This window comes from Monodon monoceros, unplaced genomic scaffold, assembly GCF_005190385.1.
Source record: "Monodon monoceros isolate NGI ecotype Baffin Bay Population unplaced genomic scaffold, NGI_Narwhal_1 Super_Scaffold_11, whole genome shotgun sequence".
Taxonomy (NCBI): domain Eukaryota; kingdom Metazoa; phylum Chordata; class Mammalia; order Artiodactyla; family Monodontidae; genus Monodon; species Monodon monoceros.
This window is the reverse complement of record NW_021703767.1, coordinates 15,814,059-15,839,039: the sequence shown is the minus strand read 5'-3', so window position 1 is coordinate 15,839,039 and position 24,981 is coordinate 15,814,059. Positions and strand designations below refer to the sequence as shown.

Here is a 24,981-nt window from a genome sequence, read left to right as displayed (position 1 = left end):
CCTCCTAGGTTCCACCAGATAAAACCTAAGATGGACACCTGCCAAATTCTTCCATAAGACAACTCATTGTAGTAAGGACAAATTGGCCATGATAGGAAACAAGCAGAGGGAAAGGGAGTTCTTGGATGCAGAGGATATGATTATCCAAGAAAAGTCTTAAAGGAGAGCAAGAGTAAAAGACTACTCGCCTACTCTTCAAGATTAATTATAAAGCAGTTTTTTAAAGAAAAAAAAATTGTGTAGAATTAACACAGATAAATAGACCAATGGAATAGAATACAGAGGCCAGAAACCAATACACATACAAGATTCGGTAATATAAGAGAGGAGGCACTACAGAGTCAATGGGCAATGGGTGGACTATGTAACAAATAATACTATGAAAACTGGCTATCAATATGGGGCTGGACTTCTACCTTACAACAGTCACAAAATTTAGTTTCAGGTGAATTCGGTATATTTTGAAATTCATAACTTTTAGAACAAAATATGTATAAAAGAATTTTTTTAAGCCTCAGGGAAGGAACCAATTTTTTAAACCTAACACAGAAAAGGCTCAAACATAAAGGAAAAGAATGATCAATTTAACTGAAAAATTCTGTATAATTAAAGACAGCTACAGACCATGTTAAAGTCAAGCAACCTACTTGAAGAATCCCTGTAAGAGATACAGCATTAGGATCAAAATAATAATATATAAAATCCATGAGAAAAATAGGCACATAGATAATATATTCACAAAATAATGACCAATAAATATATGGAATAAAGCTAAGTAAGATTCATGGTAGCCAGGGAAATATAAATTAAAACAAACAGCTACTATCTCACAGCTCTGACTGGAAAACTTCAAAAGTGGTGAGACTAAGTGTTTTAGTGATGACTTAGGAAAACCAGAATTCTCTTACACTACCACTGGGAGTGCAAACTTGCACACCACTTTGGAGAGCAACTTGACAACATCTAAAGTCACAGAGCATACATCTAAAATCATAGAGTATCTACCACCTGAAATTCCATGTGGGTGCATATGTCCAGAATATCTAGCACATTTCATTTGCATGAGAAAATATTATCAAGAATGTACACTTGCAGCACGGTTCAAAATGGCAAACAGTAACAACTGACATGACCATTAGTGAGGGAAATGGTAAGCAAACTGATATAATGATACTAAACAGCAGTTATGTTGAATGAGAAAGCAAATTACAAAAGAGCACTTGTGATAGGCTATCATAAACTTTTAAAAAGCTGCTATATATTATTTATGGATGTAAACACATGGTAAAGTATAAAATCTTAAGTAGAAAGGAGTCACACCAACTTCAGAATAGTGGGTTAGCTCTATGGAGGGAAGGAGGAGATGGCCTCAGGGAAGAGTACAAAAGAGTAACATTTTATTTCTTTAAAAATCAGAAGCATATATGGCAAAATAGTTTATGAAGAGTACAAGGGCATTTATATTATTATTATTATGCATATTTGAAGTATTTTGCAATTAAAAAGAATTTTAATGGGCACATATGGTATAACAGTCAAATAATAACATTAAGTATTCACACCACAAAAACTTGTCAAGTAATAATATTAATTATTTTAAGCCACAGAACTTATGTACATACATTACAGCATGTGATAAATATGAGTTAAAAATAAATTTTAAAATTTGCAATTTACATTAGGGTTTTAAATTAATAATTTTCCTAATGAGCTTTGAATCTCATGCAATTTTAAAATGTCCTTATGCTAGAATTTTAAGGGATGCTCTCGAGTTAACAAAGATATATAAATAAACTTTAATTAATGTGATATTCTGAATTTCAGTCTTATTTTGGAAAGCTTTTTCTTTAGCATATAAACAATAACAAGCTTTACATTTATATTTACAAGTCTCAAAGAAATGTGCTAAGAGTCCTAAGTATGAAAAGTAGGTATCCCACTTAATTATAGTGTTTCACCAAGAACCTGATGCCCTAAATAATAATGTGGAAAAACAATGCTCCATTATTCCCTTTCTTTTCTACTTGGGGTTTGGGTCAGAAATCAAGATGTACCAATACTGGAAAAGTTATAAACAAAGTCTTATTATAAAACAATTTTTAAAGGAAAAGTGTGTAATTTTCACAGAGGAGTAACACAATCCTTTGGGTTTACCATGTCAGAGAGAGACACAGAAAAAGAGAGAATATTTTAAGAAAGGGGTTAAGAAGAGGTATTAGCATTTTGCTATCTGTACTTCACTTACTGACTCCTTGAGCCTCAAGACTATAAGATAATAAATACTACAGAGAAAAATTTAGGAGACAGACAAAACTGGGCTGGACACTGCATCTACAAATACAACTCGAGATCTTTAACTCACACGTAATACTTCACTCTCCACTACGATACTCTGACCACATTCATACTATTTCAATAATAACCATTTTACCCAGTTGATGGTAAGCAATAATTTTATTTAACATGAGTTGCTTTTTGCCAATTAAACATTTGCAACAGAGATGATTAGCTGATTCTTCAAGTAACCTTGCTATTAAAGATGCTAATATTTCCCATGTGATGGAAGACTGCAATAAAATTATTCCAAGTTCCGAACTTCCACACTTTTATATTTTGGGCACGATTTTTAAGGGCAATAGTGCTGTGGCAAAAGGCAGGTTTTCACCTACCCCATTTCAGCCTGTTAAACTGAATTTTACTTGGTATTAAAATTCTTAACTTGTACTTCGGAAGGCTAGAAAAAATCACCTCCCCGCATCTCTCTAATTTAGTGTAACTTTGACCCGTAAGAATAGCAAAATTTGCTTACAAAATTGAAAGGCTCCTACTACATTTTTATATTTTTTGTTTTTTCCACCACTTAAGTTTCAGAAATAACTCATTTATTTCTTTGCTCTTGATAGAGGAATAACTACCACTCTGCTTCACGAATAAAATAATCTAACTCCTGTTTCTCTCAAATTCTCACCCTCTGGAGACTCATTCCAACTGAGTAATAAATTCACTGACAAGTCTGCAATTCAAATTTCACTAGTACAAGGAAATTCTTCTTCTACAGTAAAAGGTCTGTGTTGTGAATTTAATTTTCTGAATTTCATAACCCTTTACAAATGGAGGCACCTTAAAGTTCAGTTTATACTCTTTTATATAGGATTTCAGAGCATGCTTTAAACAGCTTAAGATAAGCTATATTAATAGCTTAATGTCATTTTATCATTAAAATAATCTATAAATATCAGAATACTAATTAATTTTGTTGTCATAACTAATAAATAAGTCTTAAAATATCTGTAAATCTAAATCAACCCTCTCAATTCATTTACCTCACTCAGACTGTTCTAGAACATAGATCAACAAACTGAATGGGTTTATCAGTATAATACAGTTGTACAACGCTTTCACAAAATCCAGTTCTGTAATTTAGGGTTTTTCCCTGTTTATTTTTAAATGTACAAAGAGATTAAACTATTAATATAAATATTTTCTCTCCAGTATGTAATATTCTTATGTAAAAGAAAAGGTTTCCGAACATTTACAAAGCAATCTAAAGGTAAGTAAACCTGATTTTAGGATCATTACATTAACCAAAATAATTTTCCAGAGAAGGTCCTATTTGAAAGAATGCTCACTGGCCTTCTCACATCAACACTTCAAGATGAATCCAAATCCACTGCCTTTGCTTGATTTACTTCAGGGATCAATTCCAATGGGGAAAAGAAAAAAATCTCAGAAAAAGGTCTCACGACAGAGCGGACAAGTGGATTTGTTGCTAGATGTAAACCATTTGTACTGAAAAAGAAAAGTGTATTTAAATGTTAAAAACTTTTAAAATGGCCATTTTACATACACATCTAAAGTTACCTTCAAATGATAAAGTAAGACAAGGGAGAATACTGAAATGTTTGCTCCTCTCCGCTCATCCCCAAAATCAACACAACTCAGTATTCCTTCCAAAGGCCACACTGTGACGCTTTCCACCTAGGCTCATGCACACAACCATGAAGATGTGTAAGGAAGACCTCCTGTGAAGGAACTGAACATAGGGTGGCTTTCTTTCCAATATGCTGTTTAAAAAGAGCAAAAAGCTCTGATGCCAGATGGCTCTCAGTTCCAATATTTTCAGTCTCCTTTACGGTGTAGATCTTACAAGACCATCTATTTTTTGAGTGCCGAGAGCTATTTTAGAAACATCCACTTATTAAAGGGCTTTGATGCCACCAGTCTCAGCAAATTACTAATTATCTTTCACAAATTTTGAAAAATCATTTTTAATATATCTCCCATTAACCACAATTAAGAGTTTAACATCTACTGTTTTCCAAGGTTAGATATCATACATATATAATATATATAAGATATAAATAAGTTAATTTCTCTTTAGCTTACCAAGCAGGCTGAATGGAACTTTTTCTTGCATGTTCTACAGGCTTTTTTGGGAAGAGAATAGTTGAAACCATGAATGACTGAGAAACAAATCATACAATCTTCAACACCCTCAAAACGTTTGTCTACATTATTTTTCCATAATGCTAAGCCTTCCATAATACTGCCATTCTGTTAACAAGAAAAATAGATAAATAAAGTCAATACACACTGAAGACCACCAGTATTATTTTTATTCAATTTCACAAATTTTAAAGTTGTATTATAATTTGGAGAGAAGAGAATCTGCTTGGCTATATTCACGATTCTAAGTTTTAAGAATACTGGTTTTTAAAATGACCTCCCAGGTTTTAGGAACCAGATGTAATTTTTCTACATCAAAGGCAGACTTGAAAGAAAGGCTCCTGCCCCAATTTTCAAGTTTTATAGTCTTAGCTTATTGTTTGATGAAACTTTTTAAATAATTAAATCATTTGGATCAGCTCTCCTAACTTTTAACTAAAAATGATGAAATTAACTATCTCACCTACTCAAATGCTGATTTGTTCCAGCTCTACAATATTGGTGAATATACTTGTTTTAAAATAATTTTTCTTTACTGTAGAACGTCTGAGATACACCACAATGTGCAAACAAAACTAGAGACTTACAATTTGTTTAAAAGGCAAAGGTCTTTGAAAGTACTGGGATTTCTCTAACCACAGAAGGAAAGTTGAAATGTTAAAGTAAAGTAGCTCAGAAGACATTCATCTGTCCCATGTCTCACAAAAAGATTCCCTCTCAAACTTTAATACCATGTATTGTTCTGTATCATCTACAATGTCAATGAAGTGAAGTCAATTCTTCTCAAACACCAGAAGAAAAAAAGCTGTAGAGCCTGAAAAATTAAAAACAGCTTGGCAGGGGACCTCCCTGGTGGCACAGTGGTTAAGAATCCACCTGCCAATGCAGGGGACATGGGTTTGATCCCTGGTCTGGGAAGATCCCGCATGCTGCAGAGCAGCTAAGCCCGTGTGCCACAACTACTGAGCCCATGTGCCACAAATACTGAGCCCATGTGCCACAAACTATGGAAGCCTGCATGCTCTAGGGCCCACGTGCTGCAACTACTGGGGCCCACGCACCTAGAGCCCGTGCTCCGAAACAAGAGAAGCCACCACAATGAGAAGCCCGCGCACCACAACAAAGAATAGCGCTTGCTCACTGCAACTAGAGAAAGCTCGTGCGCAGCAAGGAAGACCCAAAGCAGCGGGAAAAAAACAAAAAAAAAAACAAAAAAAACCCCACCAGCTTGGCAGATTCAAATCATTTAGGCATGTATCTGTTTATCCAACAAAATACAATATCTATTTCTACCTAAGCAGAAGAGATATATTTTTGTTTTATTGCCCTTTCAAATAGTAAATCAGCAATCTTTCTCTAGTTTAGAAAGCCAAATGTGTACACAGACACTTACTTGATGGGTAAGGTAAGTGCTTAGCTGCAGCATCCAGTTTCGCCACTGCTGAACAGCTACTCCAACTCTTTTCCCACTTTCTACTGTTATTGAACCCAATGGATAATTTGAAGGCAGCTGTATTATAAGTTCAATAACTATATCTTCAATAGTATAAGTGGCCATGACTTCTCGAGTAGTAGCTCGAGCTTTAACCTGCAACACATGGAAGGTAATATTTTTTTTGCCAAATTTCTTTTCTTCCCTTTCATTCAAAAACCATCTTGACAGGTTGACTGCTAGCAGCCAGTCCTCATTCAAACAAACCACGGGTAAACATGTTTACTTATCTGACATGAGATGTTTAATAAATAGGTTCAAATACCTGAAATGTTTTATAGTGATGTTATGACATTCAAAGATGTTTCAAAAAGAAATGCACTACTCATTAAAAAGTATGTTTTAGTATATTAGGCTTGTCACATCATAGTTTTTGCATAGACCAATAACAGAATGGGTTATTATTAATTATTCCTTCTTTTCCAAAGCTAACGTATCAAATATCACTTCTATTTAGATGTTTTTCAAGTCTTTCTCTACCACAGAATTCTCCTGAGCTTTAGAGCCAACCAGCAACTGCCAGAATATTTATACCTGATCTTGATTTTCTTACTAGCATTGCAAACTCAACATAAAACACAAATTATCATCCTTTAAAGATTTATTCCTCTGGCTTTCCTATTTCCACGCTAAAAACCGTAGCATCATCTTAAAATTCTCCTTCTACCACATTCCAGATATTAACTAGTTGCAAGTTTGGATAAATCACCACAAAATTTCTCACATCCCTCCCCCTTTAAGGACTATTCTCACTGATACTGCCTTCCCCGGGCCCTCCTCATAATGTCTATACATTACAAGTCTCCCTAACTATTCACCTGAACCCAAGCTCCATGCCAACAGCCCATGTTATAAGACTTCAGTCACAGAAATTTCACAGATTATAACTCTGACAGTGTCACTGCCCCAAAAGAAAAATTTCAGAGAATTCCCTGGTGGTCCAGTGGTTAGGACTCCACACTTTCACTGTTGAGGGCACGGGTTCAATCCCTGGTTAGGGAACTAAGGTCCCATAAGTCACGCGACACAGCCAAAAAAAAAAAAGAAAAGAAAAGAAAAATTTCAGTGGCTACATAGGCCCAAATATTTTAGACTGTTACTTGAGGCCTTTCCCAGTATGTCCCCAATTCATCATAGAAGCAGTTTGTTCTCTATTTACCTTCATGAATCCTACTCCATATGAATACTGGGCTATTCATCATTTCTTAGGCCATCACAGAAATTACATTCCCATCTTCAAGCTTTTTGCTTTTACCATACTGTTTTCTCTATATTAAATGCTTTTCCCCATAAGAAAATCCTGCCTATCTCAAAGTAAAATTCCTCCATAAAGTCTCACCTAATCCCCTCAGCCAGATGAACTTTTCCCACTCTGACCGCAGAGCATTATTCCTCTTAATATGCCACTTTCCAGTTTCCAATGCAAAAAAACTATTATCAGTATCGCTCTTTTCCCTTTATTAGACTGTATGTTATTACAGGACAGGAATCTGACCCTTCTAAACTGTTCATTTTGCAGGTGACTGGCACACAGTGCCTGGCATCTGTAAGCATTCCAATATATATTTTGAATTAACTAATGAATGTTCAAAAACTATTTGGTGGGGGTAAATAAAATTATAACATCATTTTAACCTATGCATTAATTTGAGATCTGATATCCAATAATCCGAAAATAAAGTGGACAATTTCTGTAAATTCTGAACCAAGAGTTACAATTGTGATGATACTCACTACAACTGATAGACATAACCAATACTGAAACAACTTTTCTAGAAAAAATCCAAGACAATACTAACCGTCATGCCATTAAATAGCTGTGTACTTGTTTGCACAGAAGATATTTCTTGAAAAGAAAGAACACTGCTAACATACTTGCTTGTAAATCTATCTACAATATTGAAAACACGCTTCTCACTACTATTCCACCACAGCCTAACCATGGCGGGCAAGTCTTTTAATGTCATGTGATAGACTGAACAAGCCAAATGTGGAATATGGTATGGAAGAGTTGAGGTATCTGAGGAAAAAACAAATTCTTAGTTAGTAACATATATTTCTTACATAGAATAACAGACTAATATTAGTATTTTCTTAGAAAATCATTTTCAATTCCTTAACACTAGTGCTCATAAAACAAACATACCAAAGAAACCAGAACTCTAGAGTATTAGCTTTTTCTCACACATTCAAAATGAACAATTAGAATTGTAAAAATAATGAAAATCCTGAATGACACTGAAAAATCTGCTTAGAAGTAGCACTCTTTATTTCACATGAAAGATCACAAATACAGTAAAACACACACACTTCAAAGAGGAGGAAGAATTATAAAGATTCTTTTTCTTATAAATTATGAAAAAGAGTCTGGCCTCCTTTACTTTTCCCAGAGCTCACTGATGTGTTATGCAAAAGTTCTAGAATCCCACCTCAGTACTCACAAGACAAAGTCCCATCCTCAGATCTCCAAGGCATTTAAAAAATTCCTATTCTCAGGAAATCACTTAGAACACTGCGGTACAGTTAGATGCATGCATGTCTATCCCTTCAGCTAAAATGTGAGCTCCCGGAGTGAAAAATAAATTTTACTTATCTTTGTTTCCCCAACTGAAGACTATTTATTTACAGGCCTACAAAACATATTGCGTAACAAATACTTGTTTACTGAGTAAAAGATAATAGTCTCAACAAAGTAAACTTCAAAAATTAATTAAATTCTTAACAACCTTATGCACAAAATCTAATTATATGTCCTATTTAGAGAAATACGGAAAATCTGGCACTTCAACACTCTCATAGCCAGGACACACATCTGGGATTATTCTCCATGCCCTCAGCGTAACCTGATCTGAACCTAGTCTCTAAGAAAGAACACTAACGCACATCATACTGACCTCTAATACCCAACTGGAGTTCTTCTGTAAAGAATGTTTTAGGGTCCTTATTGGCGAGCTCAACAGCTGTCTCTGCAAAGGTCGGATTTTCTGGCATAAGCCTGAACAGGTGATAGAGCAATTTATTCAAGCTTTTTGTTTTTCGAAGGTACATTGAATACAGAGCTCGAAGCTGGTGGAGAGTAAACAATTTTTGTTAGGAAACCCAATTAAACCAAGACAATCAGTAGATATGAACAAACTAAAGTGTAACAGACTGTACAAGAACACAATACAAAAATGAATTCATTTGAACACTGAGAATGACATGGAAGAGTCCTATAAAATATATGCCACAGTCTTACTTTCCAGTTGTGTCATTTGAAGGCACTGCTCCCGCTTCTCATAAACTAGCAGAAGTTTTCACTATCCCCTCATTATCAGACATATGCCTCTAACATCTTTCTCAAACTGTCTCCCTGTTGATAAGTTCACACCCACTTGGAGTCTCTGAGCTGAGAAAAATCTATTCACCATTCCCCAGAGACGATTTGCTCACTCTCCTCCCAAATCTTCCACATGTTCCTTCCGCACCATAATCCCTAATCTTTCAAAATTCTGCTTAAAATGAATCCCATTTTTATGACTGACCTCATGCTATATCAAACATTTCAGCATCCCTTTATGACAGCACAAACTAATATTTCAAAATGTCTTGGGGTCTTCTCATTAGTTGTTTTATAAATCAGGACATTTCACAAAAAATATGGATTATTTTTCTGGTTTATTTTTTAAAAAACAGGAAAATTTGGCACCGTTGGGTGTACTATAGGTATCTATGTGAGACATGTGCTTTAGACTTGTTCCTCAATAATGTAGTTTTCATTCATTAACATTTACCTTGTAGCTCTTTGGTATTTGTACCTGTTTTAAAATTATTTCTTACACTATGTTTCTTCATAGTACAAATATACCATTTTCTGAACACTATAAATGGTCAAATACAAAGATCAAGCCATAGTATTTGGAATTGATTCTTAAAAAAATGATCAAAGAACCTTTACAATGAAGAAATCTGGAGGACACTACCTTTACCAAGTAACCAAACTTAACATCACCAATAAAAGGACAGATGACATTCTGTGCTCCTGAGGTGAGGCACTGAGAATACATCACCACTGTGCAGTAAATACTCTTGCTGAAAAGCAACCAGAATCTAATGTTGAGGAAACTACCAGACAAATCCAAACTGGAAGACAGTCTATAAAATAACTGATCCGGTGAATGACACCAAAGAAAAGTAGAGGAATTATAAACTAAAGAAATATGACAGACAAATGCAAACATGACCCTTGATTGAAACCTCAATATAGAAGGAAATAAAACTATAAAGGACATCTGACAACTGGGAAAATTTAAATACAAATTAGATAATATTACTGCATCGAAATCAAATTTGAGTGTAATATTTATATTACATTTATGTTGAAACGTGTCTTGGTCTTAGGAGATATATGTTTAAATACTTTTGGTAAAGCATCATGATGTCTGCTGTCCACCTTCTCTGTAAATCCGAATATTTTTCAAAATAAAAAGTTGGAAGCAAAGTAGAATTTCTTAAAAAACTTAATACATATAGCATTGGGCTTTTAAAAACACATGTATATTACCCAGCAATCCCACTCTTAGGTATACAACGCAAGAGAAATGAGAAATATATGTACACACAAAAAATTTATGCACAAATGCTCACAGCAGCTTTATTCACAATAGGCAAAAAGTGGAAACAACCTAAATGCCAACTGGATGACTGGATAAACAAAATGTGGTATAGTCATACAACGCAATATTATTTAGGCATAAAAAGTAATGCCATACTGATACATGCTATACTACGAATGAATCTTGAAAACATTATGCCATATGAAATAAGCCAGACACAAAAGGCCACATATGTGAAAGGTCCACAGTAGGCAAATCCATAGAGACAAAAAATAGATTAGTGGTTGCCAGTGGCTGGGGAGTTTGAAAGGAAATGGGAAGTGACTGCAGATAGGTAAGGGTTTTTCTGGGGGCTGGAAGGATGTTGAAACTATCCTAAATTTAGATAGTGGTGATAGGTGCACAATTCTGTGAATACACTAGAAACACCAAGCTGTACACTTTAAATAAATTTGATGATATGTGAAATATATCTCAACAAAACTATAAAAAACATACATACAGGTGCGTGCACATGCGTGTGCATGCACACACACACACCTTTGCTTCTAATGCAATCTGACTCACTAGTTTTAAGAAGAACGTTAAAAACAACTCAGATTAAGGACCAAAGTTTTTAAAAATTTTTCGGTTTGTTTTAAGGATTCCTCTAATTAGTGTTATTTACTGGGTTATGCTGGTTTATCTGTTGACAGCTCAGTTCAATTTCTAGGCTCAGTAAATGCTGCTGTAATGCTTTGTGCCCCCTCCCCCTCCCCCACTCTGGCCTAATCGGAAAGATGAGGCGTGGCCAGATTCCTAATTTCTGAATATACGATAACGAGAACGAAATTCTTACACATAAAAACTTCAATTTGCTGCAGTTTTTTAGAGACCAATAATATTTTAAGAAACAAATTTGTAAACAAATTTACAAGGCGCTCTTGAAATACATCACACAGCGAATTAAAATTAGCTCAAATCACAAACATAAGTGGTAGACTGAAAAGAAATAAAATAATTTGAACATCTAGATCAGTGTTGCCTCTGTGATTTAATTTTCCCCTTAAAAAATGCAAAAGTGCTTATGTTTCTATATTTATACCAAGGTATGGGTTATTAGCAACATATATTATAACTTAAGGATTCTAAAAAATTACATTGGAAATGAATGCCAAGATGTTTAGTCACACTTTAAATATGTAATAATTAAGTCTTTTTGTATTAACCTGTCAAAGAAGCCACCTACTTTATTAAACTGATTCAATCAATGTGTTAATCTTTTTAAAAGTGGGAATCTGTCAAAAGAATTTTTAAAAATGGAGATTTCTCCAACTTCCTTCTTAAACATGAGACAACAGAGACACCTAGTGCCTGCTAAAATAATTTGGTTAAAATAATTACAATAGGATATTTTCTATATTTAGCGATAATAGTCTGAATTATATAAGGTAGTATTTCACAGATCTTTCTCTGAACACTGATTTTCAAGTAAGGCAAATTTCCAACGATGTAGTAATTGACATCTCCACAAGAGTCAGAAGTTGACCAAAGGAAAAAGAATAGCAAGATCCGATTCTTTCGAAACTCTTTACTGTGGCAGCACAAAATTAAATTATAGAAATCTGGTTTCCTGCAATAAAAGGACTTGGTGGCTACATTCAGTTAGAAAAAAAAATTAAGCACATTCCAGAGATTAATTACTTTTGCAAAAAAACTGTGTGTGTGTGTGTGTGTGTAAAAACCTGTAGGAGGATGAGGAAGCAGAGAGAGAAATAAATTTAGCAGAATGTCTGAAATTAGCCAGATAAGATTAGATTAAAATGTGAGGCATTTCCCCTTTCTTTCCAAAAGGAGGGGAAGGAAAGGGTTTAGGACAGTAACAGAGAAATACATATAGGACAGAACTGTCAAAAGTAGTCTCATTTTATTTACCTGAGATGCAGCAGCTTTGAAGAAAGTAAGTATTAATTTCCAAGTGAGGAGGTATCCCAGAACATAGCAGAAGTCTTCACTCAGTGGCTTAATAGTAACTATCTGTCCAACAGGAATACACCCCAAAACATTTTCTAGTAAGTCTTCTTGAGTGCTAAGAAGAGACATCAGTGCTGCTGGTGGTGACCTAAGAATCAATGATTAAACACCACAGTTTTCTTCATAACTTGTCCCTTAACAAATTGACAGCACGTATAAATTTCAAGCATTTAAAAAAAATCTTTATTTTCCAAAAAACATTTTAAGTCCCCCTTTATAGATTCAATTTTGACCCCTAATTCACATAGAGGCAGTTACAGAATTTGAAAGACATAAAGTATTATATAAATATATACCTACATTTCCATATTTATAAATATAAAAAATATAAAAATATAATTTTTATATTTATAAATATATAAAATATGCTATAAAATATGAACTCTAGAGGTTAGCACTTAAAGGAAAGACCCTTTTAGAAAACATATATTTCAACCTTCTGTTTTATAGATGAAAAAAAAATCAGATACCCAGAGAAGCTAAATTATTAGTCTGAAGTCCCTTGGCTAGTCAGGGGAATGATTAGGGCTAACAAATCCTATCAGGTCCTTTATCATCCTATAAAGGGTAAAAAGATCGTAAGACTCTATGTTTCTTCAATGAAGTAAATTTTAACATTCACGTTAATTCATGACAATGTGAAGTAATTTTCTTCTTTATGGAAGTACTGCACTCATTAACACTTACAGATGAGCTTATAAGATTCTCAAAAAGTGAAATACTTGCGTGCATCTCCTGTCAAACTCTCTTCTCTCTGACATTCTAGCTTGTTTCTCTCCTTTCACCTCTGTGATCTTTCTTCCCTTGTGGTTTCCTACTACCAGTCCATAAATAAGTCTTTAAGCTTCTGCCCTTAAGTTTTTACCTTCAATACCACCATCTCATGTACCAACCCTTTTCCATTCCATACCAACCGTCACTAGATTTTACAAACAACAGCTCTCCACTTTCTACACTAACCTCCATGCACTGCTACGACTTCTGGCATGGCGTCCCCCTCTGCTTGCTTCTTCGTACAGTTTAGGCTTTATACTATTGCCAGAATCAGCTGGTAGTATCCCATCTTCTACCAAACAATGCCCCGACTCCTAGAAAATGTCATTTTGAAGGCCCTTCTTTACCCTTCCAGCTTCATCTTCCACTCTACCCTCCTTGCCTACTCCACACATATTCATTTATGCTTTTATTCAACAAATGAGCACTATTTATGACTGTTTTAGGCCAAAAAACCTGGGTCTGTGAATATAGTCAGGAACAAGAGACAAAAATGTCTGCCTTCACAGAGCTTATATTCCAGTGGAAGAAGATCTAGACAATTAAAAATTACATTAAATGGCAACTACTCAATATTCCCCAAGCATTTCCTGAACACTCATGCCTCAATGCCTTTGCACATGGTGTTCACACAACTTTTACCTGCCCTACTAAAGTGCTCCCTAATCTGAAATGTCCAGCATAAATGTCTCTTCCTCAGGAGAATGTCTTCTCTTCCTGGCACAGCAGTTGTGTCCCTCTAACATCATCCTTTTTCTTAGCACTTGTCATACACTGTCTTCTATTATAGGGTAATATCATCTAAATTAGATTATAAACTCTTTAAGAAAAATACTGTTTACCTAACACTGTATTCTCCCCTCAATGTTTAATTAATACTTTGCACAAAGGGGTGCACAATAGATTTTTGAATTGTTATACTCTTTCCACAGCTCCCATGTGGCCAAAGACAGTTTTACTAAACAGTAGCAAACTGAAAATGATTTAGGAACAATTAAGAAGAGAGAGTAACTATCTCTTTGGGTGAACTCTAAATTTCATTTGTATCTCACAGATAAACTTACAAGATCTGAAGGAACATATACTCTAAATTTAGAGCTTTTGTATTGCCTCAGTCTTCTAAAGTCATTATGATGGATTATGAGAATTTAATAAAGCAAACTACAGATGGTCCCCAACTTATGATGGTTTGACTTACAATTTTTCAACTTTGCAATAGTGTGAAAGCAATAAGCATTCAATAGAAACCATACTAAGAATTTTGGTCATTTCCCAGGCTGGCGATATGCAGTACACTGCTCTCTTATGATGCTGGGCAGTAGTGGCAAACTGCAGCTCCCAATCAGCCACGCGATCATGCAGGTTAACAACCAATACACTCACAACCATTCTTACCCAGACAACCATTCCACTTTTCACTTTCTGTATTCAATAAATTACATGAGATATTTAACACTTTATAAGATGGCTCTGTGTTAGATAATTTTCTTTTTTTGGCTGCCTTGGGTCTTTGTTGCTGCGTGCGGGCTTTCTCTAGTTGCAGTGAGCGGGGGCCACTCTTCGATGCGGTGCGCGGGCTTCTCACTGCGGTGGCTTCTCTCGTGGAGCACAGGCTCTAGGCGCGCGGGCTTCAGCAGTTGTGGCGCACGGGCTTAGTTGCTCCGCGGCATGTGGGATCTTCCCAGACCAGGGCTTGAACCCGTGTCCCCTGCATTGGCAGGTGGGTTCTTAACCACTGTGCCACCAGGGAAGTCCCCGTGTTAGATGATTGTGCCCAACTGTGGGCTCATGTAAGTGTTCTGAGGCTGAGGTTAAGCTGATATTCGGTAGGTTAGGGGTATCAAATGAATTTTTTAAGATTAATTAATCAATTAATTTATTTTCGGCTGTGTTGGGTCTTCATTGCTGCGCGTGGGCTTCCTCTAGTTGTGGCAAGTGGGGGCTACTCTTTGCTGCGGTGCGTGGGCTTCTCATTGTGGTGGCTTCTCTTGTTGGGGAGCACGGGCTCCAGGCACGCGGGCTCAGTAGTTTTGGCTCACGGGCTCTAGAGCGCAGGCTCAGTAATTGTGGTGCACGGGCTTAGTTGCTCCACGGCATGTGGGATCTTCCCGGACCAGGGCTGGAACCCGTGTCCCCTGCATTGGCAGGCAGATCCTTAACCACTGCACCACCAGGGAAGCCCTCAAATGCATTTTTGACTCAACACAATTTTCAACTTACAATGAGTTTATTGGGATATAACTCCATAAGTCAAAGAAGCTTTGTATTAAAAAAAACTTACAAGGCTGGTTCTTCTTCTTCATCTCCATATGACTTTAGATTATCCTGATCATATTGTGGGAATTCAGGCATCAATCTGGAAGTTAGAATATTTAAATTATATTAAACGGCTCATTGTTACATCATGCTTAAAAGCAAAAAGACCAATACTTATTCTGTAATGAGTATATTTTTTTTACTGAGTTTTTTCTGAAATAACCCATTATGGCCAGGACTATCTAAATGTAAACTGTGCATGGAGAACAGTGACCTAAAAGATCAAAAACTTGGCATCCCTGTTATTGAAATGCATAGTCAAGCTTACTTTGTTGTTGTTTTAACTGTGACTTTTTTTAATGACTAAAAGTTAAAGCTAAATATATATTCCATTTTTTTTAGAACACCACGACACTGATTCAATTGAAAGAATTCTTACTTGTATAGCATATGATAAACAGCAATTTGCACAGGCCGAGCTCTGTAAAGGAGTAATGGGGCTAATGTATTTAACAAAGTCTGGAGATACTCTGGCAAGTTTGTTTTTTGGCCAGCAACCAATCTTGCAGGGAGTTTTTCACTCAATAGCTGATCCTTTGGGATATAAGTTAATGTTTCACACATGGGCTTCAGCATTGCATTCTGAAATGATGTTTCAGATGTATCTTTGCTTTCTCCTGATGACAAAAAGGAAAGAAATATTCATACCCCAAAACAAAGTGAGTAATACAGCTTGACCCATTCACAGACAACCAAATGTTACTTAAGAAATAAAAACTTGACAAACATTAAAGCAGTCCTAACTAGAAACATGAACTGAATATATATTTCAGATAATCTCAACTATTTAATGACTTCTATTATCTCATCCTTAAAAAAAAAAGACATGTGAGTTAAAAAAATCTATTCTTGTTATCTGAATTAGTATTATTTTAATTTTCAATGGTCTTCGTATGTCTTGCCATTTTTCAATTCTTGTCTGTAAAGCAGAAGCATATATGATGCTTCTGAGATGCCAAGCTTTCTCTCTGGCTCTTTTACTATTTTGTACTGTGTGACTTAAACATCCAGAGTTTTTTTTTTTTAACTTTTCAACAAGTCATTTTCAATGAATCTCACTATTATTCCCTTTTTCACTTGCCTGTAACAGTCACCAAAAGAGGTAAAAGCAAACTGTGGATGCCTGGAGAAAAAAATTCTTTCCATTCACTGATTAGATTTACAGGAAGACTGCCAGTGGTATCCAGAGTTGTGGAATCAAAAAAAGCACTGAGTTCACAGGTCAAATCACAGCTGACACAGGCAAACAGTTGTACAAGTGGAACAGAATACAATGTCTGATTCTCATTTGTTGTCTGAAGAAACAAAAATTAAATAAGTAAGCAGACTTCTAGAATACTACAAATCAAGACAATAAAGAAAAGTCCCTTTCATTTCTCTAAATTTGAAAAGAAGCAGGTGAAATGCATAGTCTCAGAAGACATTTATATATTTTACATCAAGATAACTTCGTTTCAAAATTAAATATTAGGAATTATCAGTAGAATCAATCCATTTATTCTGAAATGTTTTGTATTTCTAAAACTATGAAAGAAAATATTATCAATTACCATTTACCAAGTTGAGTATATTAAAAGCACATTTATAATCTTCTCAGGATCCCTATAGGAGCCCTAGTAATTGGGTATTGTTAAACTATTGTAAAATAAGGAAACTGAGGCTCAACTAGGTAAACTTTAATACTCTAAGCCACACAGCTAACAGCAGGCAAAGCAGAGATTCAGACAAATTCAACTCTGACTGACTTGCTATGTGACAGCCCATAAGTATTACACATCTGGTTGCTTTGGGTCATAAAAAGAACACTAATTCCCTCTGAATTTGCTTAATCTTTAATGCATTACTCTGGCAATACTGAAACAGTACATTTTAAGAATAATTTAATTAAAACCAAAAGACCTAAAAACTTGTCATGAAAAGATAAAACCTTAATGGGCTGTACTGCAAATATTATACCAGGATGAGCTAACGGAGAGAACATTTTAAAAGCAATTAGCAGATTTGTTACTGAATGATTTTGACAGACATTAAACCTCAATCATTTTATTGATCTGTCAAGTAGTAGCTGGTGTGGAACATATCTATAAAGTGTTTAAACGTTTGCAAAGGAGCTAACTACAATCATTACTTGAAGAAGATTAGCGAATAGTTCTGGTACACAGATATGCACGAAGACCCAGTAGCTGTGATGACCCAGCAGGTTAATTTACCTCCAACCAAGCCAACATGGAGCACATGATGAAGTCCCATTCACTCTCTGCCAAAGGAGATGAGCAGTATTTCAGAAATAGGGAAAGGAACCGGATTATTTCTATATTTACACCGAGTATCTCTGGACTTACTTCTGACAGATTACTGTGATAAAGACAAAAACAAAACAAAACACTGAAGAATTATATAGACATTCAATTGGAAACATTTAGATCTCATATATTTACAATAGACTGACTGAAATGTCTACCATCTTATTGCTCTACAAAACTATGACTATAAGATACATAATCTCAGTCCACATCATAAATAGAGGGGAAAAAACTGTATAAAGTATTACCTACCAACTGAAAAGAAAAATATCTTCATGATCTTTCTTCCAGGTTATCAGAATTTTTAATATACCATGTAATAGCTCTCCATCATCTATGCTTTTGGTTTGCAGACAAGAATTGAAAATGGCAAGATGTCCAAAACCTCCTAAAGCAAAATAAAAAATTAAAAATGTTTTAAATTGTATTGCTACTATAAAAAAGAAAGTCTACTTTGAGATAGGTTAAAAACTTTCTTCGGAAGTGTCCAGGTTAAGAACCCTGAAAATTAGGGCTTACATGAAAGAGTCAACAAATGAGCTTATAAACTCCACAGGGCAGGGACCCTGTCTCCACACCCAGCGCAGAAAAGAAAGTGTGGAGGGGAAGCTGGGAAGCAAGTAAATGATACTGTGCATTAAACTAACCTATGCTACTTTTTTGTTTTCTTAAGTATAGGACTTATTCAGCATACCTACCTCTCAAAAAACAAACAAACCCTAGATAGAGTGCAAAGTTAAATAAAGTTGGAAGATAGAACATCCTATTTCATAATTCATACATTCACTAAGTAAGCATCTGCTATGTCTGGAAAGTTCTTAAGGGTTCCCTACTCTTTAGTATCCCTGGTTGCTCCTTATCCTTCAACTCTCAGCTTAAATACTGCCTACACACTGAAATTCCCAAGTATACAAAGTATGCACCTCCTCATTTCTCTAATATCCCTTATTTGTTGCCTTTATAGCACTAATGTTTACTTGTTTATTTATTTTGGGGGGAGGAGCTCTACTTTTTTATTATTAAAATTAATATACAATGTTATATTAGTTTCAGGTATACAACATAGATTTTCTGATATTTTTATACATTATAAAATGATCACCACTGCAGTAAGACCAGTTACCATCCATCACCATACAAGGTTGTTAAAATACTATTGATCTTATTCCGTAGGTGTACATGTTTACTTATTTATTATCTTAATTAGAAAGTAAGCTCCGTGAAAGCAGGAACCTTGTCTGTTTTACTTACCACTAGCATATGTCCCCCTAGCATGATGCCTGAGATCCAGAGACATTTATTTTGACTGACTAAATTAAGAACAAATAAATGAGTGAATACAAGGTACACTGTTAGATGCTGGGGAGAGAAAGCTGAACAAAATCCAGTCTCTGAAGGGACTCATCTAGCAGTATTGGCAGACTTAAAAACAAATTAGAATATAATATGGACACAAATTGAGAGCCCAGAACAGGAAATCAGATTTGAGTCAGAAGAGGCTTCCTAAAGTTGGTGTGTGAACTGGGATTTATCAAAAGATCAAAGTCTGCAAGCCTAGAAAAGGGACACTCCAAGGAATGCTAAGGCACAAAGTTGTAAGAAAGTATAGTGTTCAAAATTCATGAGAATTTAGCATGGTCAGGGTCCAGGATGGAAGCAAAAGAGGTAAAACCGGAGAAATAAGTTGCAGTAAGATTGTAAAATGTCTTATAGGCCAAACTAAGGACTTAGGTTTTTATCCTGTAGGTAAGTGGGAACCAAGGAAAAAAGCAAAAATTAATTAATAACAATGTAATCTTCCTTTAAACGCTGAGGAAGAATTTTTAAAAAAATCTTCCTGACAAAATAGAAGAGGCTCAAGTTCAATCAGAAACAACTGACTTTCTAATAACTGAAAAGCATTTCTTAGCTAATTCTGTTTTGTCACTTTGGCTGGAAGAGCAAAATTGACTGTCAAATCTTAAAAACATTCCCCTACCTGTTGGCCTCTGCACAGCTGGGCACCTCTGGTCTGTGCGAACAGCACATAATTGTGTGGCACCACGGTCCTGTCTCCTGCCCCTTCCCCCTCTCTGCCATCCTTCAGTTATAACCCGTGCTGGAGAAATAACCTACACTTCCATCAGGTAATCCTCTCTTCCATGCACAATAAGTTCAACTGTATCCCTGTTCCAGAACTGCAAATCCCAACCTAATCCCACAGTTTAACTACATAAGTGAGCTCAACGGTAAAGCTTAATGCCACAAAAGTTTATTTTTGACACCGGCTGGCCCTTTGTGCTATCAAGGCAATTTTGTTTCATTATGTTCCTTGATGGACATATTCTTCTTCCACTATTTCAAACTTTCCCTACCCTTCTTAAAATCTACAATCCAGTTTTTACTTATTAAATGACCTAAACAGGCATGAAGCCATGAAGTTCCCAACCCCCTGTATACCTACATGTGCATCCATCCTACACCTCTCCTTATCTTGTCTCCGCCTATACATGGCTGGTATCTTCTAACTGCTCTAGATCCAGCCCTACATGCCCTCCCCTCTCACCTTCTCAGTGGGAGCTTTCGTCAGTTATTCCATCTCTATTTTCCATTCCCCCTCCGTCCCCACAACATATATTTCCCCTTTGACCTTGTGTTCATCTCCAGCTTTCACCTCTTTCAACATCCCTTCCTGCCAAACACGCAGAACAGACTACCTGCTCCCACTTTCTCACCACTATTCATTCCAACAATGCCAAAGCCAATGGCTGAACTGTGGCATTTAACGGGTGATGAATATTACCTAAAACTCTGCTTTTGCTTATCTTTTTTTATCTTTAGTCCTTATTCTCAAATGTGCCTCCATCCACATACCTATTAAATCTATGTACTGGTGTTCCCTTGATGTTCTTTTCGCTCTTCACTCTCCCTAAAGAAGCTCATACTCATTTACAGGTTATACTATCACCTACATGACATGGACTTTGAAAGCAGTATTTCCATCCAGCCAATAGTCTATTGCTTACTGACAATCTCTATTTTAGTATTTATTCCAAAGACACCTTAAACTAATGTGTCTAAAACTCAACATTAGCTCCCTGTATACTCCTTCCCCATGCTCCTTCCAATCCTCAAGTCTCCTGTAGGGTTTCCTATAAGGCCTAAAGGTACTTCCATATACTCAATCCAGAAATATAATCACAGAACCCCATCAATTCTACTTCCTACGTCTTTCATTTCCATCTCCTCTCTTCCATCTGTGCCTTGATTCAAGCTCTCTTATCTCTCATCATGATTATTCCCACAGCGCTCTACCTAGTCTTCTGCCCCTAATCTCTCTTCTCTCACATTCACCCTTCACACAGTTGTCAAAATAATCTTTCTAACATAAATGTGATAGTCTTACTACCTTCCTACCTAACTTGGGCCAATAGCTCCTTACCTCCTACCACTTAAAGTCCAAACTCCATAACTGACAAAACTAGGCCTTTATGATCTGTTCTTCAAAAATCCATATTCTTGTGCACCCTAACAGCTCTGTCCCCAACTTTCTACCTTAAATGCCAACCAAAATGAACTATCTGCATTCTCTATGTTTTTGTGTACCTGGAATACCTTTCCCAACCGTGTCCATATGGAAAACTATCTTTCATCACTCCGTTGAAATATTTCTCTTTGTGAAATAGCCAGAACATCTCAAAGCAAAGTGGAAAACTCCTTTTCTGCACTTCCACACATATGACATCTTTTTGCTACGTCAGTTATCATACAACTTTATGTCTACCTTCTCTACAAAAGGAACTGCCACATAGCCAGGGTCAGTAAGTGCTTGTTAAATTAATAAGCAAATGAACTAATAGAGTACAGAATGTCCGAAAAGTTTAAAACATAACAAAAGCTGTTCCCTCTTTTGCCTTTGTAAGTTCAATCACTGGTTGATGAGGGAGAGATGACGCATAGCTAAAATAAGCTATACATGGAAAAGAAATGATTAGAGGATATCTGTGGTTGTGAATCTTCCCATAAGGCGGCAGCATTTCTGACCTGCAAAATGGTAACAGCCACTCCAATGACACTCGTCCTACTGAGTCAACTTGTTATATAGCAAAAGTATAAACTAGGAAAAAAATTAACTATAATTCATCTCTGCTAGATTTGGATTTAGATATTAAGAAACACTTCTTTCATCTCAAGCAATAATTAGTGAAATATTTATTACCAAGCAACTAACCATTAATACTGCAAACATCTTCCTTGGTCCAGGCCAAAAGGGCAGGTATACATTGAGCAATGAATTCTTTCTTGTCTTCTTTTGACAAAAATGGACAGAGACTTTGAATGGTATGCATATTACCTTCTGTTAGTGGAAAAAAACTGTTTAAAGAACAAAAAAAAGGTATGAATTATATTTATCCTAAATATTTAGTTATTTCAGAAAATTCTTCTTATTCAGACTATTCAGAAAGACTAATATTTCCACTATATAAAATAATTGTAGAGAAAAAAAAGAAACTAGGAAAGAGACTGACACTTGCTGATTCTGGATGATGAACTGTGGATAATTATTTTTTGCTGCTTCTCTTTTTCACGTTTCTAATTTTTAAAATAACTTTCCCCATGTATAATTTTTTTTAAATTATACATGATTATGCTCTCTTTAAGAGTCTACTGATTCAATTTAAAGAGTACCAGTTGCATGTTGTTTGTATGAACTGATATTCATATATGTGCATATATATAGTTGGGTTTTATTTACTTAAGTTTTGTATTATTTGCTACTTATATACTTTGTAGATTGTCTTTTTTTTAAATATCTTTATTGGAGTATAATTGCTTTACAATGTTGTGTTAGTTTCTGTTGTACAACTAAGTGAATCAGCGATACATATACATATATCCCCATATCCCCTCCCTCTTGAGCCTCCCTCCCATCCTCCCTGGACCAGGGAAGTCCATTCTTTCCACTTTAAAGCTATATAACTACATTAAAAACAAAACCAGGGACTTCCCTGGTGGCGCAGTGATTAAAAATCTGCCTGCCAATGCAGGGGACACGGGTTCGAGCCCGGGTCCGGGAAGATCCCACGTGCCGTGGAGCAACTAAGCTGGTGCACCACAGCTACTGAGCCTGCGCTCTAGAGCCTGTGAGCCACAACTACAGAGCCCGCGTGCCACAACTACTGAAGCCCGAGTGCCTAGAGCCCGTGTTCTGCAAAAAGAGAAGCCACTGCAATGAGAAGCCTGCGCACTGCAAGGAAGAGTAGCCCCCGCTCACCGCAACTACGGAAAGCCCGTGCGCAGCAACAAAGACCCAACGCAGCCAAAAATAAATTTAAAAAGAAACCCCCAAATATTCCACACTATCATAATTTAACTATTTCCCTGTTAGTGGACATTTAGGTTTTTCCCCCCAAATTTTTGCTCTTACAAATAATGCTGTAATAACTGTCTTTGAGCAGATACTATTCTGCATATGTGCAAATACCTCTTTAGGCTAGATTCCTGGAAGTAGAATTGTAAAATCAAAGGATTTGAGTGTATTATATTTTGATAATTTCAAGTTGCTTTTCAAAAAAGCATAATCAATTTACATTTTCACTAAAAATGTACAAGCTTGGTTTGCTGCACACTTAATGACTCTTTTTAATTCCTGGCAATACGGTAGATAAAATGTACTACTTTTAATTTGTATTTCGTATTTCACATTTCATAAATGAATTATCTTTGACTATTTCACCTATGAATTACCTGCTCAAGTCCTAGACACATTCTTCAATTTGAATAGTTTTATTAACAGAAGCTATTTATATATTATGAATATTAATTCTTTATTAATTTGCAAGTGTTTTCTTCCATTTTGCCACCTGCCCTTTAACCTTTGCTTACTGTACTTTTATCATACAGAAGTTTTCTTTTTAAATTGTGGTAAAATACACATTATGTAAAATTTACCGTATTAAAGTGTACAGTTCAGCAGTGTTATGTTCATTCACATGGTTGTGCAACCAACCCCCAGAATTTTTTCATTCACAAAATTGAAACTCTATCCATTAATTAAGAACTCTCCATCTCGCTTCCCCTCAGCCCCTGACAACCATCATTCTACTTTCTGTCTCTATGAATTTGACTATGCTACGTACCTCATATAAGTGGAATCATACAGTATTTGTCTTTTTGTGACTGTTTTATTTCACTGAGCTTATGTCCTCAAGGTTCATCCATATTTTTTTTTTAACATCTTTATTCGAGTATAATTGCTCTACAATGGTGTTAGTTTCTGCCGTATAACAAAGTGACCCAGCCATACATATACAAATATCCCCGTATCTCCTCCCTCTGGCGTCTCCCGCCCACCCTCCCCATCCACATTTTAACATGTCAGAATTTCTTTCCTTTTTAAGGCAGAATAATATTCCATTATATCCATTATATGTATATACCACATTTTTGTTTATCCATTTATCTGTTGACGGGCACAAAGATTTTTGTTTTTACAAAATCAGGTATCTATTGTTTCTTTTATGGATTCTGGGTTTGTGCTTTGCTTAAGATCTTCCCCATGCCAAGATTATACAGTCTCATTTTCCCCTAATACTTTTATAGGTCTGTTCTTTACATTTAGTTTTCATCTGGGCTTTACTTTTATGTATAATGTAAGGGAGTGGGTCTCACAATTTTTTTCAAACACATGTCCAATTTTCCTCATCTCACTGATTTGAAAGACCACCTGTATCAAAAACTAAATTTTCATATATGTGTGGACTGGTTTCTGGACTCTATTTTGATCCAGTGATCTGTGTGTTTACCAATTTCATAGTGCTTAATTATTATTTTGGTAGGGCAAGTCCTTTTCACTTTTCTCTTTCATAAATGTCCCAGCTATTCTTAAGCATTTTCTTCCTTCAAATGCATACTATGTTTAGAACAGTTTGTCAAGTTTTTCAAAAAACGGTGCTGAAATTTTGATTGACATTACACTGAAATTATAGATACAACAATTTTTATAATGTATCTTCCCACCTTCTTTTGTGATCTTAAGTTTTACAATTTTAAATTTTTGTTA

At 35.6% G+C, this 24,981-nt stretch overlaps 1 protein-coding gene across 1 annotated transcript in view; it reads right to left on the bottom strand.

Moving 5' to 3' along the window:
• Window positions 1–1,383: 1,383 nt before the first annotated feature.
• The window catches only part of LTN1 (listerin E3 ubiquitin protein ligase 1), a 64,770-nt gene continuing 41,172 nt past the window's right edge, over window positions 1,384–24,981 (bottom strand). The window contains exons 19-30 of the mRNA XM_029214369.1: window positions 22,150–22,292; window positions 18,192–18,327; window positions 17,847–17,991; window positions 16,718–16,931; window positions 16,016–16,253; window positions 15,602–15,676; window positions 12,448–12,634; window positions 8,833–9,004; window positions 7,738–7,958; window positions 5,840–6,034; window positions 4,387–4,554; window positions 1,384–3,789 (exon numbers count right to left, since the gene is read on the bottom strand). Of these exons, the coding sequence (XP_029070202.1) occupies window positions 3,727–3,789; window positions 4,387–4,554; window positions 5,840–6,034; window positions 7,738–7,958; window positions 8,833–9,004; window positions 12,448–12,634; window positions 15,602–15,676; window positions 16,016–16,253; window positions 16,718–16,931; window positions 17,847–17,991; window positions 18,192–18,327; window positions 22,150–22,292 (1,957 nt within the window). The 3' untranslated portion in view covers window positions 1,384–3,726. The remainder of the gene's footprint in view (window positions 3,790–4,386; window positions 4,555–5,839; window positions 6,035–7,737; window positions 7,959–8,832; window positions 9,005–12,447; window positions 12,635–15,601; window positions 15,677–16,015; window positions 16,254–16,717; window positions 16,932–17,846; window positions 17,992–18,191; window positions 18,328–22,149; window positions 22,293–24,981) is intronic.